Raw genomic sequence first — 15,545 nt, forward strand, 5'->3', positions numbered from 1 at the left:
GAGGCACCCACTAGCAGACACCTTTAGAAGTGCACTTGTCCATGTGCCCACTTGGTGCTGAAACTCACAGCTGCCTGTAGCTTTAGCTACATCTGATGCCTACATGGACACATGCACATGTACCTAAGCTCTCAGGCTAGCATTCGAAGCTCTGCGGAGCTGCGGGGCACGTCCTTGTTACCAGGCAGGGACTCAAACACTTCCCACACCAATCTGTTATGCACTAACGCAGGGGAGGGAGTAAACACTGACTACGCCCCTCCTTGCCATGCCTCTCTTCCATTGGTTGCGGGAGCAAACCTCTCCCGCCTTCTGTTTCTTCTGGTTCGGCCTTCGGACCTCCATTGGCTTAGGCAACAAGTCCTCCCAAGAGAGGCAATGGGCGTGGTGCGGAGGCGTTAAGAAATAGATGGGCGAGCTTGCTAACCAATGAGTATGTGTATACACCTCAGCAACTGAGATTCGCCAATGGCGAGGTAAAGTGGGCGGGGCTCTGCAGCTGTCAAGCGCCCCCGGCCGGTAGGGCGTTCGAGGGGCTCGCGGCGCTCGGGGACCCTCCGCCGCCTGCGCGCAGCCTGGGGCCGGCATGGGAGGGGTGGCTGAGACGGCATGATGAGCTCCCTGGGCAGCCCGGTGCGGGCCTACGATTTTCTACTTAAGTTCCTGTTGGTGGGCGACAGCGACGTGGGCAAGGGGGAGATCCTGGCCAGCTTGCAGGACGGAGCAGCAGAGTCTCCTTACGGCCACCCGGCGGGTGAGCGCGGCCGCAGCACCCGGAGGCACAGCGCTGGGGTGTCGGTGCGAGCGGCCTCTCCAGCGTGGGTCTAGTCCCGGAGCGGCTGGGCAGGGCTAGGTCCCACATGTTGGGGAAGACTGCACTCTGTGGGCGGAGTCCGCAAAGCAGCTCAGGGTGGGCGTCGAGGGAGATCGCAGGTGCGAGCGACGTGTTTGGGAGAAGTGCGTGGGATTACGGGAGACGTGGGCAGAGAGGCAGCGGACCATGGTGCAGAGGAGACAACAGTCTCAGAGACTATGACCTTTTGGCGCGTGGGACTGCAAGCAAAGAGTAGCAAGACTAGACTCCAGCCTTTGATTCCAAGCACCAAGCTCTGTGTCCTAATGGACAGTACTTCCAAGAGGAGTAGGAGGAGTCTAAGTGACCCAGTAGAGTTGGCTAGGGTGTAGGAAGGAACTCAGCTAAGAGGCTGGAGTCTAGGAGACTGGACACAGGTGGGACCAGAGCGTCTCAGGCTCCAGGGCAGTGAGCAGTGTGTGTCCTAGAAGCTCAAGGTTTGAGACCCTGCACCCCAGAGGAAGAAGAAAGAGTGACAGAATCCTGAGCATAACATCAGAATAGTCACGCAGTGATCCATCCCTCAGATTGTGGCTGTGCACAGACTTCTGTGACTGCCTAAGGTGTCGTTATGGGGGTTTCAACCCACCTTTCTAATACAGACCCTGTCCTGAGGCCTTCCATCCTCTGTTCTCTGGGATTGCAGATTGCTTCCTGCATCTCCAGCCCCCTGGCAATGCCACAAGGGCTAACAAGGGTCTAAAACTGTGTAGCCCGATGCCAGTAACTGCCAGCCTGGACAGGCATAGGGCATAGCTCTGTTGGATAGCGTTACCGTGAGAGCAAGGGCATGTATACAGCCCTGTCTTCCTGTTCTGGTGCTCAGTGAAGGCCAGGCTTCAGCAGAAGCAAAAGAGTAAAACGTTTTGAGTCCCACAGTAGATGACTGATATGGACAGAGAGAAAGATGTTGATGACGTGTGAGCAGATTTACTATTGGTTGACTTGAGCAAGGCCCACTGAGCTGTTGCTTTCCTTTGTATTCTGTTGTCAATATGATCTAAGAGATTGCGGGGACCTGGTGCTGTAGTTGTGGTCTTTGTGGCCTTTTGATTTGCTATATATTTCTTCTAGGGCTAAGGAAAGAGCATGGGAAGAACAGGCTAGGTATTGTGGCTCACACCTGTAATCTCAGCGTTCAAGAAGCAGAGGGGGGAAATTGCCATGAGTTTGAGGCCAGCCTGGGCTACAATATGAGACACTATCTGGGAAAAAACAAAACAGAATGGGAGGGAGTAAACTGGGGAGAAGAGATAAACAGAAGAAAGGTAAACAAGTGGGGGAGAGACAAACATTAAAAAGCTTGGGTCATTATTTTGTTGTAAGGACATCTCAGGAGGAGATTCTCAGTGTTCTGGCAGTGGAAGGTGAGGTGTTTGCAGCTTCATGCTCCACTCTCTTCATCCGTGTCCGGGTTTTGTAGCCCACTTAGCAATTTCCATACTGCAGAGGTTCTTAACATTCAATTTTGTTTTGTATATATAATATCAGAGCTTGGTATTCATGCAGTATTTAAATGAAATCAGCGCTGGCTAACTCTTTTAACTATAGCTACTTCTGAGTTCCTTACAATGCAGCTTCACCTCTGAACTCAAAAACTTTCTCAAGTTGCTTGCTCTGAGAACATATGGTCTGTCTTTAGCTGTACACAGTGTTCTTAGAGTATATTGCTTTCCCCTCAATACCTGGTAACATGATCACTGTCTTTCTGGTATTTGATGTTGTCATGGTGAAAACATTATATCAACTGATTTTCTAGATGGGCGATTTGCCTTGTCTTTAGGAATTTTTTAAGAATGTTTTTCTTTGCCTTACCTTGCTTAATCAGGCTATGACTTAAAAAATTTGATACGTATTCTGAATTCCTAGATAAAAAAAATACTTTCTTAATTTCAGGGGAATTTGCTTTATGTCTATAAAATATCTCCTATTGCTTTTGCATTAATTTCTCATTTGATGTTACAAAAAATGACTACAAACTGGCTTAAAACAACAGAAGTTGATTCTCTGCACAGTTTGGCATCAGTAGGACATGGTTTCTATGGGGAGCACTAGGAAGGTGTCTTCTTGTCTTTTTCAACTTTAGGAACCTTCCTGCACTCCAGGGTTCTTGGCCTCTTTCTTGGTCTTCAGAGACATTGATAGCCAGTGATCTTCTCAGGTCCCTTCTCTCTGACATGAACTCTCCTGCTTCCTTTTTTTTCCACTTCACAGGACACATTGATAATTTTTTGTCCACATCGACAATCCAAGACAGTATCTCTGACAATCTGAGACATTGAGTGCTGTCTATGACCACTTTTCATTCCATTGCAATCTTAAATCTTCCTTTCCATATGCCCTAACATTCACACATCATGTAGGATCAGTGTGTGCACTGACTACAGGTCTGTTGTTCTGCCTTGCACTTCTATGCTGGACATCATGGTGTATTTTCCATGAGAATTTACCTCTTTCTACTTGCTTTGGTTATTTTTTTTCTCTCTTTCCTCTGACTTTCTATGACTTGTCTTTTTTTTTGTTGTTGTTGAGTATTTTGATTCTAGTAAATTGTTTACAGTAGTTTCTGTAGTTGTTAATTCAAGAATGATGTTGTATCATTTTTTTTGCTATTTTCTTATTTTTTAATTCAGTTTTTACATTTCATTAAAATTTCCTCGAGGGGCTGGAGAGATGACTCAGTTAACAGCACTCGCTGCTCTTCCAGAGGACCTGGGTTCGACTTCCAGCATCCACATAATGCTGGAACTCACAACTGCCTATAACTTTAGTTCCAAGCGATCTGGTGCCTTCTTCTGGCCTCTATAAGCATCATACATGTGCATGCTGCACATGCATGCATGCAGACAAATCATTCATAAACAGAAAGTAAAAATAAATGAGTCTTAAAAAGGAAAAACGGGGGTTTGGGGGGGGGGAAGAGACGGCTCAGTGCTTGAGAGCATTGACTGCTCTTCCAGAGGACCCAAGTTCAATTCCCAGCACCCACATGACAGCTCACAACTATTTGTAACTCCAAGATCTGTCACTCTCAGGCAGACACACATGCAGACAAAGCATCAATGCACATAAAATAAAATAATTAATAAACTGAAAAGAAAAAATGCTCAAAAAAACCCACTAATGAATTCATACTTCCCCGACTTAATGTCCTGTTAACTTGCCTGCTGTGTTGTCAAAGCAGTCAGAGTGAACTTTGTTGTTGTTCTTTGGGTCCTTTGTCATGTTTCTCTTTCCTCTTAACGGTTTGAGGTGAAATATATGTATAGAATGGTGCACACTCTGTTATTACATAGTTCAGTGGATTTCCAAACCTAGCATGTCATGTCACCAGTATCCAGTTTAAGACATGACACTGCCGGGCTCCTGAAGCCCATGTTTCCTCTTCCAGTCACACCATACCCTCAGTATAGTCACAGCCCTGGATTTTGACAGAATGGATCACTCTTGTCTGAATTTACCCTGTAGAAAAGAGAATCACACAGTGTATGCTCCTCAGAGTGCCTCTCCTGCTCCTTATTGCATGTGAGGATCTCCCCTGTATATGCAGTCATGGCTGTTTGATCGCATTGTCTGTAAATCCCTTGTGTGGCCATCCTATGGCCTACTGATCCTGCTGGTTATGAGAATTTGTGTGGTTTCCAGTTACTGATTACAGTGATTTTCTTTGCTGTACCCACATAATTAATGTTTTTTTTTTTCATTTCTGTTAGCAGTACTGAGTTTGAGATGTGTGTAGGGCTGAGTGTGTAGCCTGGTCATACAGAATGTGCTTACCATATGTGTGGCTGTGGGCCATGTTCCAATAGGCACACACACACACACACAAAGTAACAGATATGGATACTTACGTATACATTTAACTTTGGTAAATACTCCTAAATTTTCATGTCTACCTGTAAATTACAGGAGCTGTGGTGACTTGTAACCTCACCAACACTTATTACTTTTCTTCTCCATTTTATCTGTTCCCATTTGTTTGGGTTTTTAGATTTTTTTTTTTATGGTTTTTCAAGAGTATTTTGCCTTCTTGTATGTATGTACTCCACGTACATACCAGGTGCCCATAGATATCAGAAGAAGATATTGGATCTCCTAGAAATGGAATTATGGAAGGTTGTGAGCTACATGGGAACCAAACCCAGGTCCCTTGCAAGACCACCATGGGCGGTTAAGTGCTGAGCCATCTCTCTAGTCCCTCTTAATGTTTATTTTGGAAGGGCTCTGCTCACTTGGCAGAGTGCTTTCTTAACACACATGAAGCCATAGATTTGCTCCTCAACACCATATTTAAAAACAAAGCAAGGGGCTGGAGAGGTGGCTCAGTGGTTAGGAGCACTGGCTGTTCTCTAGAGGTCCTGGGTTCAATTCCCAGCAACCACATAGCAAGAGACAACTGTAACTCCAAGTCTAGGGGATCTGTGGCACCAGACATGCATGTAGAATACGTGTGTGTGTGTGTGTGTGTGTATTTGCAGGCAAAATACCCAAACAAATAAAAAATTAATCTTTTTTTTTGTTGTTTTGTTTTTTGAGACAGGGTTTCTTTGTATAGCCCGGGCTGTCCTGGAACTCACTCTGTAGACCAGGATGGCCTCGAACTCAGAAATCCACCTGCCTCTGCCTCCCAAGTGCTGGGATTAAAGGCGTGTGCCACCACCGCCCTGCCAAAATTAATCATTTTTTAAAAACTATATGTAGTAACATATATCAGTAATCTCAGCATTTGAGAGAACAGTTTGAACCAGGGGGATTAGGAGTTCAAGACTATCCTTGGATATGTAGCAAGTTCAAAGGCAGCCTGGACTACATGAGGTCAGGCCTCAAAAAACAAACAAAATTAAAGCATTTATTTAGGATTCTTAATTTATGTGATGGCTAGTGAGATTAAACATTTTTTTATTTTTAAGTTTCTTCTTTAATAAAATATTTAAGTCTTTGTCTTGTTTTGTTTTGTTTTGTTTTGTTTTGTTTTGTTTTGTTTTGTTTTGTTTTTTGAGACAGGGTTTCTCTGTATAGCCCTGGCTGTCCTGGAACTCACTTTGTAGACCAGGCTGCCTCGAACTCAGAAATCCACCTGCCTCTGCCTCCCAAGTGCTGGGATTAAAGATGTGCACCACCACTGCCTGGCTATCTTTGTCTTTTCTTGTAGTTTGATTATTTTTAATGTTGGTAGGCGTGTTTAAAAATATTATTCTGTCTGTGAGTGTTTGTGTCAGTTAGTTGTTCATAGTGACTCTCCTCTGTGCATCAGTTTGTCAGTCATTTAGTAGTGATTTTGGACAAAGAGAAGACGATAATTTTAACATAATTCAAGTTACCAGCATCTCATGATTAGAACAGAGTTTCCTGTAACACGTGTCTTCCTATTGCCAAACAGTGAATATGTTCCCCTCTAAAAGTTCTGATGTTCTACCTTTGATACTGATGGCTGCCTTCCAGCTGGAATACGGTATGGTTTGTTTTCCTATTGCTGTGATAACCATCACAACCAAAAACAATTTGAGAAAGGTTTTATTTCATCTTACAGCTTGGTCCATCATGAAGGGGAGTCAGGACAGGAATGAAGGCAGACGCCATGGAGGAACGCTATTGATTGGCTTGCTCAATTTGATTTTTTATATATACAGAGGCCACCTGCCTAGGGATGGCACTACCCACAGTGGGCTGGGCCCTTCCACATCAATCGTCAATCAAGAGGGTGCCCCCACAGGCTTGCCTACAGGCCAATCTAATGGAGGTACTCTTTCCATTGAGGCTTTCTCTTCCTAGATGACTCAAGCTTGTGTTAGGCTGACAAAAAACAAACAAACAAACAAAAACCCAAAACAGCGAACACAGGAAGCAATGTCCATTTTTAATTTTTTGACAGTTAACTATGCAGTTGGAGAGATATCTCTGTTTCTTTGTGCTACATCTTTGACAGACAGCATGCTTGGCATACCCTCTGGGTGTGAGCAGTTGATCTCACAACTTCTGGTTTCTTTAGCAGATATCTGAGGTATTCACTTTAGGAAGGAGAAAGGGCTTATTTAGCTCACAGTGTTGGAGGTTTAACTCACGATCAGCAAGTACATCATGGTGTGAGCATGTGAAGGAGGAAAGCCCTGTATCTCTTCAAACAGAGAACAAAGAGGGGCTGAGGTCTCACTGTGACCTAAAGCTTCACACAAGCCCTCTCAAAGGTTCCACCATTTCCCAAACTGTCATCCTAAGAGCAAACCTTAAGCGTGTAGGCCACTGTGGACATTCATTCAGACGATAGTAGCTGATTTGTCTCCCCCTGAGCATCTGTCAGTCATGTAATCTCTTCCTGTCTTGCTGAGGGATTCCTGTGAGATGCGTGTTCTCTTTATCCTAACCATGTATAAATAAACCTTCTCATGTGTCCTCTTGGACATTTTACTATCCTTTGTCCTGCAGCCTATGAGGACCCTTGCTATAGTGTCTGTTTCCTGGGGGAGCTATCTTCCATTCCTGTGGTGACTATGGTGATTTTTCTCCTACACTGGTCCTGCCTAAGGTTCTCACTCCACTTCAGCAAACATGTCTCCAGCTCAGCCCTTCTGGAATGTTCTTTTTATTTTTTTTTCCACCAAGCAGGCATGGCATTGAAGAGGGTCAGAAGCCACACCGTATTTCCTCTCATACCCATCCCACCACAGGTTTCTTCTTTGCCTCAGCTGGTGACACTTCCCATACCAGCTTGTGACCTTCTGAGGGCTTTTCTGCATTTTGTGAATTTCATTAGTGGTGAGGAAGGGTAGTAGATTAAATAGACCCTGAATGCTACATCTGTTGCTTCCCAAATGTCTCCAGGAAACCAGGCATGTCACGTTCTCTGACTATTTCCCTTCCTGGCTACGTCTCCAGTTCCTTTTTCTCAGGAAAATCACCATTTATATGTTTGAGCATTGTCTAGCACCAAGGAGGTCCTGTGTTCAATACCAGTACCAAAACAAAGGTGCAAAATGCAACTTTATTGTTTTCAAGCACACAGAAGCATTTCTATGTAATAATACAGAGGTAATAATAATTTTTGTGTATTGAAAGTGCCCAAGAGCCATTTCACAAGGCAAGGTTATATTATCAGAGGGTGAATAACACCCTTAAGGTTTCATGTCCTGTGGAAGAGCTAGGATGTAGGCAGGCAGGCTGTCCCAGGAGGCTGTGCTAGATCTCCACCACCCTTAAGCATCTAGAGATAATGTTTAGGAAAGTCCTCTGTCTTCCACACAAAGAGCATTAAGCCTTCTGTACTCAGTGACTCAATTGTAATCTTTCCCCCTTTCTTTGTGCTCCTGACAAATGTTCCTCCAAGACCTGTGTGCTTCCTCATCTCTCTGTTCTGCCGGCACAACCGTACATTTGCTCACTTAAAAAGCTACCCTGCTGGTTTCCCATGGCAACCCCTTTAAGACTTAAAACATGTTGTATAAAGTCATTGCCTCCCAGTGTGAACTCAAGAGTCCTAACCTGAGCCCGTGCCCTCTGCAGAAGCTCCCTAAGGAGAGGCTGATTCTCTACTGCTTTACAGACAGTGGTACCACTTAGAAGCACACAATGAATTTTTAAATGCATTTTTTTTAATGTTCAGAAATGCTTCGGTGTGCTTGAAAACAATAAAGCTGAATTTTGCATCTTTTCTGTGGTACTGGTATTGAACACAGGGCCTCCTGGGTGCAAGGCAATGCTCAAACATTCAAACATAGCCCCCTCCCTCTCTGTGTGTGTGTGTGAGTGTGTGTGTGTGTGTGTGTGTGTGTGTGTGTGTGTGTGCGTGCTACATCTCATAGGTATAGGACAACTTTCAGTAGTCAGTTCTTTCCTTCCACTATGTGAATCCTGGGGATGGAAATCAGGTTTTGAAGTCTTTGTCTGAGTCATCACTCCAGCCTCAAAATGAATGTTCAAAGAGTTTATATGGGACTTGGTACATGGACTGGCTATGTAGATAGAATGCTGGCCTGGCATGCATGAAGTCATGGGTTCAATCCTCAACGCTATGTATGCTAGACATACTGATACACACTTATCTTCCTGTTGCTCAGGTGATGGGACAGAAATATCTGAAGTTCAAGGCTGGCCTGAAATAATGAGACTCTATCTTATTTTGAAAATAAAAACATTTATGACATAAAGGCATAGCTCGCAAAAATGTCTTCATGTTTTATGTTGCCTCAGTCCAGACTCGAGCCAGTTGGTCTCATCCTTTTGAGGCTTTTTAGAACCTGTGATGAGCTTTGGGCTTCACCACCAGCCCTTTCTTTATCACTTGGAGATGGCTTCCAACCCACAAGTGGTCTGGGCAAGACATCAGTGCAGAGAACCCAGAAAGCCATCTCCAGGTATTGGCATTATGTCATCTCATCTCCACCTGGCCTACACTGTCTCCAAGATGGTGGACAGTGGGTTGATAGAGTGGAACATCTCCCCTTGTTTTGTAAGCAGCAATGTATCTAGTACCTGGTATACTGTTGACCCCTGTAGAGTGGACAGATGGTTTCTCTTCTTTTAAAAAAAAAATGTATACGAGTATTTTGCCTGCATGTATGTCTGTGGATCACATTCGTGCAGTGCCCAGAGATCACAAGAGACCATTGGATCTCCTGGAACTGGAGTTACAGTGGGTTGCTAGCCACCATGTGGGTGCTGGGAACCGAAGCTGGGGCCTCTGGAAGAACAAGAACTCGTGACTAATTGAACTATCTTACCAACCCACTAGGTAATTTTTAGAAAAGTTTCGTTGACATTTACAGAGGTTCATAAGGATGGAACTATCTGTATGATCTTCGGGTAATTTGGATGATTTTAGCTTTGGTTTTCCACAGTGCGATTTTGTTATTGACATTTTATTTAGTTATGATGCATGCCAAGGCATGTGTTTTAAAGACATTGGACAATTTGTGGGAGTTGGTCCTGTCCCTTCTACCATGTGGGCTCCAGGGACGGAATCTGAAGCATTAGGCTTGGCATCAAGTGCCTTCATTCTCTGAACCATCTTACCAGCTTACAAAATAGTTTTTTTCATGGATGAATTTGGCTATATGCTTTGGCTCCCCCCCCCTTTTTTTCGTAACTGGATTTGCTTTTTTGTGATATTAAACTCTTGTCGGGAGTTAGTTGTTGCTGTTGTTTTAGTTTGAGACAGAATTTCACTGTGTATCCCTGGCTGGAACTCACTGTGAAGAGACCAGGATGGCCCTGAACTCATAGAGATCTGCTTGCCTCTGTCCCCTAAGTTTTAGGGTTAATGGCATGTGCCACCATGGCTGGCATAGATCTTAAACTCCCTTCTTCCCCACAATGAAAACTTCATTGAAAGATTGACATGACCAAAACTGTGATAATCTCATAATATCTTAGACATTTTGCCTCTACAAAACAAGAATTTGGACTTTGGGGCTATCTAGATGGCTCAGTAGGTAAGGGTGTTTGACATCAAACACATGTCTCTATAAAAGTGTGCAGTGCTTGCTGAGGCCAGAAGAGGGCATTGAGTCCCCTGGATCTGGAATTGCAGATGGTTGTGAGTTGCCATGTGGGTGGCTGGGAATTGAACCCAGATCCTCTGCAGTGGGGTTTTGTTTTGTTCTGTTCTGTTTTGTTTTCTGAGATGGGGTTTCTCTCTGTAACCTTGGCTATCCTAGAACTCACTCTGTAGACCAGGCTAGCCTCGAACTCAGAGATCTGCCTGCCTCTGCCTCCCGAGTGCTGGAATCACAGGTACTCACCACCACTGCCAGGCTACAACCAGTGCTCTTAACCACAGAACCATCTTTCCAGCACAATGATTTTAAACTCTTAACATATTGTATAGAATTCAAAACTCCATCAGGTCATAGTTGAGCCCCGAACCCTTTATTAACAGGGAAAACACCATGTGATTTTTGTTGCTAGCCTCAGCTGAGAGGACGACAGCAGTACATTTGCACCATCAGGAGCCCAGGTAGAGAGAAGCTCCCTTTGTGTGTTAGTGCCACAGCTGACAGCCAGGCTAAAGTCCAGGGTGCCTTGGTCTCAGCAGGGTTTCCCTGGCACTAGATGCTGACGGTCATGTCTTGGGAGGAATCCTATAATGTTGTTGGTAAAGGATTGTATAGGCCCTCACAAATGCTCCTCAAATTTTGGACCTGAGGTAAAATGAGCCTCAAACAGTTGCTACATTGTATGGATTGTGTATTCCAACCTCTTGCAGCTACTAGTTAATTACCCTCCTCTAAACATGGCATTTGAATTAACAGTGTGTTGTTTACATTGTAGCTTGTGACAGGATTGGTTTGATTGGTTTAATTAAAAATAAAAAAAGCAGGCTTAGAGAGAAAGACTCATAAATATCCATATTAAGCAGTAATTGGCCTTGACATGTAGACTGTTAATTATTAATACAAAAGGTTATTATCTTAACAGGAAAATATTCATTTACTTCTACGAATAGTACACCGTTCTCTCTTAGATTAATAATACCTAACCATAGATGAAATTGGTTTCTTCCAGTCAGAATGCTGTGTGTGTTGGGGAGGTCACTGACTGACTGTGGGGTTTGAGTAGAGTCAATTCAGCATGGTGCAGAAACTAATACCATAATACTTGGGGGCCAAATGGCTGGTGTAGGAGGAACCTGCAAAGGAGTGTTTTCAACATCCTTAGCCTGTGATGTCTTCCCTGGAGCCTGTGGCTGCTGAAGAGTGGTGCAGAGGGAGGTGGGCGTTTCACGTGCTGCCAGTGGAGGAAGGGTTCCTGAGCTGCTATGACAAGTGATTTTAATGAGGGCTTAAAATACAGCAGTGATTCTCTCCTAGAGCTAAAGGCAGAGCCTAGAATCAAGGTGTCAGACAACCCTGCTGACAGGGTGAGGGGAGGACCCTTCCTTGCCACCCCACTTTTTAGTGTCATTAATCTTTGGTTCTTTGGCATAAGGCAGGCTGGCTCTAGTCTCTGCCTGTGTTGTCATAAGGCTTTCCCAGGTCGCTACATTGCCTGTCCTCCTAAACATCTCAGGTACTAGATATAGGGCCCACATTAATTCATCATGGTCTTACCTTGGCTACATCTGAGAAAACCATATTTTTCATTTCTGTATAAGGTTACATTCTGGGAATCCAGGAAGACAGGACATTTAGAGTGAGAACATTCACATTTTCAATACCTGAAATGGTATTGAAATGAATGGGTATTGTCCCCATTTTAAAAGACAGAGTTTTGCAAGGCCAGCCAAGAACTTACTATGTAGCCAAGGACAACTTTTTTTTTTTTTTTTTTGAGGAAAATCATACTATGTAGCTCTGACTACTTAGAATCCTATGTAGACAAGGTTGGCTTCTGCCTCCTAAGTGTTGGGATTAAAGGCATGTGTACCACACCCGAGAACCCTGAACTTCAATACTCCTGTCTCCACCTCCTTAATGCTGGGATCATAAGACATACATCACCATTCCTGGTTTATGTAGGGCTGAACATCAGACTCAGAGCTGTACAGTGCATGCTGGGACCAGTACTTTGCCAGCTGAGCTAAACCCTTAGCCTGGTGTTACTCTTCTCATGAAAGCAGAACTGAGAACTTGGATCCCCAAAAGACCTCTTCTTCTTGCAGCTTAATACTGGGACCCCTTGCCCATGTTGGTGTCTGTTGACTAGGACCTTATCAAAGGATCTTCTTTCCCCAGGACCTCCCCCAAGGTAAGCCACATGCATAGAGCCCTCGCCACTGGAGTGAGTGTTCCTGCTAGGCTCTCCTGGTTATATGGTGACTGGGCTACCCCAGCCCGATAAGCTTGCAGATGACACAGGGGCTTTGCCACAGTCATCTGTTTTCGTCACCGTTATCCAGTCTCTCCAGTAACATTTTCTAAATTGCAAAGGAGAAAAAGATAGATGTGCAAATAACTTTTTAAAAAAGATTTATTTATATTTATTTTATGTGAATGGGTGTTTTGCCTGCACATATGTTTGTACTCTATGTATCCAGTGATCACGGAGATTAGAAGTGGGTGTCAGGCCTTTTGAACTAGAGTTACAGTCATTCTTTAGCCGCCATGTGGGTGCTGGAAGCTGGACCCAAGTCTTCCACAAGAGCAGCTAAGGTTCTTAAGCATTGAGTTATTTCTCTAACCCACATGAAAGTAATTTTTATCTACTATCTCTAATAGTCTTTTATTTCTAATAATTGACATTATTACCCATTCACTATATTAGATGAAATTCAAATTATATAGAAAGGAGCTGGAGAGGTAGCTCACCAATTAAGAATACTGGGTGTTCTTCTCTTCTAGAAGTCCTGAGTTCAATTCCCAACATCCACATGGTAGCTTCCAACCATCTATAATAGGATCTGATGTACACTGATGGTGATCAAGCATATATTCAGACAAAGACCTCATACATAAATATATAAAGACATAAACCTTTAAAAAATAAAACAAAATATATGCAGATACACTCACGTGTATACATATAAACACATATTTTAATCACATTATAAAGTTACTGTTACCTTGAAAAATTGAAGAATATTACCCAAACTGTAAGTATATTTTAAACAGAGCAGAGGTGGCATACACCTTTAATCCCACCACTTGGGAGGCTGAGGTAGGCTCTGAGTTGGAGGCTAGCCTGGTCTACAGAGTGAATTACAGAACAGCCAGGGATACCCTGTCTCAAAAGAACAAAACAAAGTATATTTTAGAACTACAAGTTGTATCAGTTTCTTACAATGTTAAAGATTGTATCGCCTATAATACTACTTTGTGGCAGGGAGATCATATAGAGAGGTAATGGGGTGGAAAGTACAAGGAAATGTCTAGATGGCCCAGTGGCTGGTCTGTGGGAAGTAACATTGTCTCACTATACAGACCAGTCTAACTTCAAATTCAAGATCCTTCTGGTTCAGTCTGCCAGTTGCTGTGGTTACAGATGTGCACCACCATGTTAACATCCACACTCATTATAGGCTCGCTTCCAGAAGATGGCTGTGTGGCTGGAAACAGCTGCTGGGACTCTCCCCTGCTCCAATGCCTGGTCAGCTCTGGTTCCTAGATAAACACTTGTGGAAACATACAAGGAGCTGGAGTAAGGGTGGAGCCTTGCAGTCTGGTCTCCCACATGATCAAGCCTCAGAGCCTCTCCCTGAGGAGATACAGTTGGTGGAAATGAAGGTACTACTTGATATGGGAGCTCAGGGCCTAGTGAGAAAATGGTTATAAAGAAGCATTTTACCCTGTTTAGAGAGTGTGTCCCTGGTTGTGGTAGACCATGGAAGAAAACCAGGCCTAGAGGCTATTGAGGTTCTCATGAGCACTCAGCTCTAGGAGCTGGTTCCTAGGTGACTAAGATGCTAGTCAAAAGTGAGCTCAAATCCTTGTTAGGGTTTAGTTGTAAAATGTCCTATAAAGGTCATGTGAGAAAGGCTTGTTTACCAGCTGGTGGGCTTTTGGGAAGTGAGTGGATTATGAAGAGTTGGATTTCATCAATTGATTCATTAACCTCTTTATGGGTTCATAACTTAATGGCATTATTAAGAGGTGGTAGAGACTGTGGGACCTGGATGAAGAGAGTAGGTACATGGGAACATGCCCTTGGAGACTATGCATTCTTTGGGGCCCCTTCTCTTCTCTGCTTCTCTGGTGTCATGGGGTAAGCAGCTGTTTATCATCTCACTTCAGGGCCAATGCACAGGAGTCAGCTGACTGTGGACTGAAACTGATGAAACTGTGAGACAAAACAAATCTTTCTTCCTTCAAGTTTATTTTCTTAGGCATTTCTGACAGTGGTAGAAAATTGATCAACTCGAGCTGTGTCAGACCTGGAGAAGGATAACTTAGCCCATGCCTTGTCTTAGTTCTAGGGACTCATGGCCACAAGATATTCATCTCAGCCCAGAGACTCAGGATGTGCACTGAGCTGGTGTACCTTAATGGGCCAGCAGAGTACCAGAGAAGGGAGTACTCGATGCCCTGTAGACATCCTCTCCCGAGACGACGTCTCTCCCTAGGCTTCATGCTCATGTTTCTTCTCTGGATCACGTAGCTCTTAGCCCATTAGAGTCAATAGCTCACAAACACTAGGACAACTGCTCCTGAGAGCCCTATGGAAGCCCAATTCCTTCATGCTTTCTAGTTATCTGCAAGGGTAAAGGCAAGACAAAGACAGGCCCTCATATGTGCAGTTACCTGCCCTTTCTAATCCCAGGATCTTTTTGAATGTCAGTGTCCTGATATCATGATTCTCTAAAGTCAGATCCTAGCATCTTGGTGGCTCCCTGTTCAGGCCTTCCTAACCTGTCTTCTAGAACAGACAAGTGACTTGCTGTTCTCGGGCTGAGTGTAGTCACAGCCTCCTTTACATCCTCTGAGCTAGGTTCTAATGAGGCATACCTTTAATCTCAGCACTCAGGGTTATGGGGAGGCACAGGCAGGAGGATCTCCATAAATTCGAGGCCAGCTTGGTCTGCAGATTGAGTTCCAGAACAGCCAGGGCTATACAGAGAAATCCTGTCTCAAAAAAAAAATTTTTTAAAAGTCAGGTGCTCAGAAATAAACATGTTATAAATTACATTTAATCAATATTTTCACCACAAGTGATCTTCTTGTATGAAGGAGCACTTTCCTGGCAGCTCACTTCCAGAAATAGAAGGAAGCAGCTGGTGGAGGAATCAAAATAGATTACTAAATCACGTATTCATCTAAGTGTGTAG

The 15,545-nt window shown here is 44.0% G+C and overlaps 1 protein-coding gene across 1 annotated transcript in view; it reads left to right on the forward strand.

The window, feature by feature from the left end:
* The first annotated feature begins 499 nt into the window (after positions 1-499).
* The window catches only part of Rab40b (RAB40B, member RAS oncogene family), a 29,249-nt gene continuing 14,203 nt past the window's right edge, over positions 500-15,545 (forward strand). The window contains exon 1 of the mRNA XM_028787927.1: positions 500-754. Coding sequence (XP_028643760.1) covers positions 610-754 — 145 coding nt within the window. The 5' untranslated portion in view covers positions 500-609. The remainder of the gene's footprint in view (positions 755-15,545) is intronic.

The sequence above is a fragment of the Grammomys surdaster genome, unplaced genomic scaffold (genome assembly GCF_004785775.1).
Source record: "Grammomys surdaster isolate TR1022 unplaced genomic scaffold, NIH_TR_1.0 125688, whole genome shotgun sequence".
NCBI lineage: Eukaryota > Metazoa > Chordata > Mammalia > Rodentia > Muridae > Grammomys > Grammomys surdaster.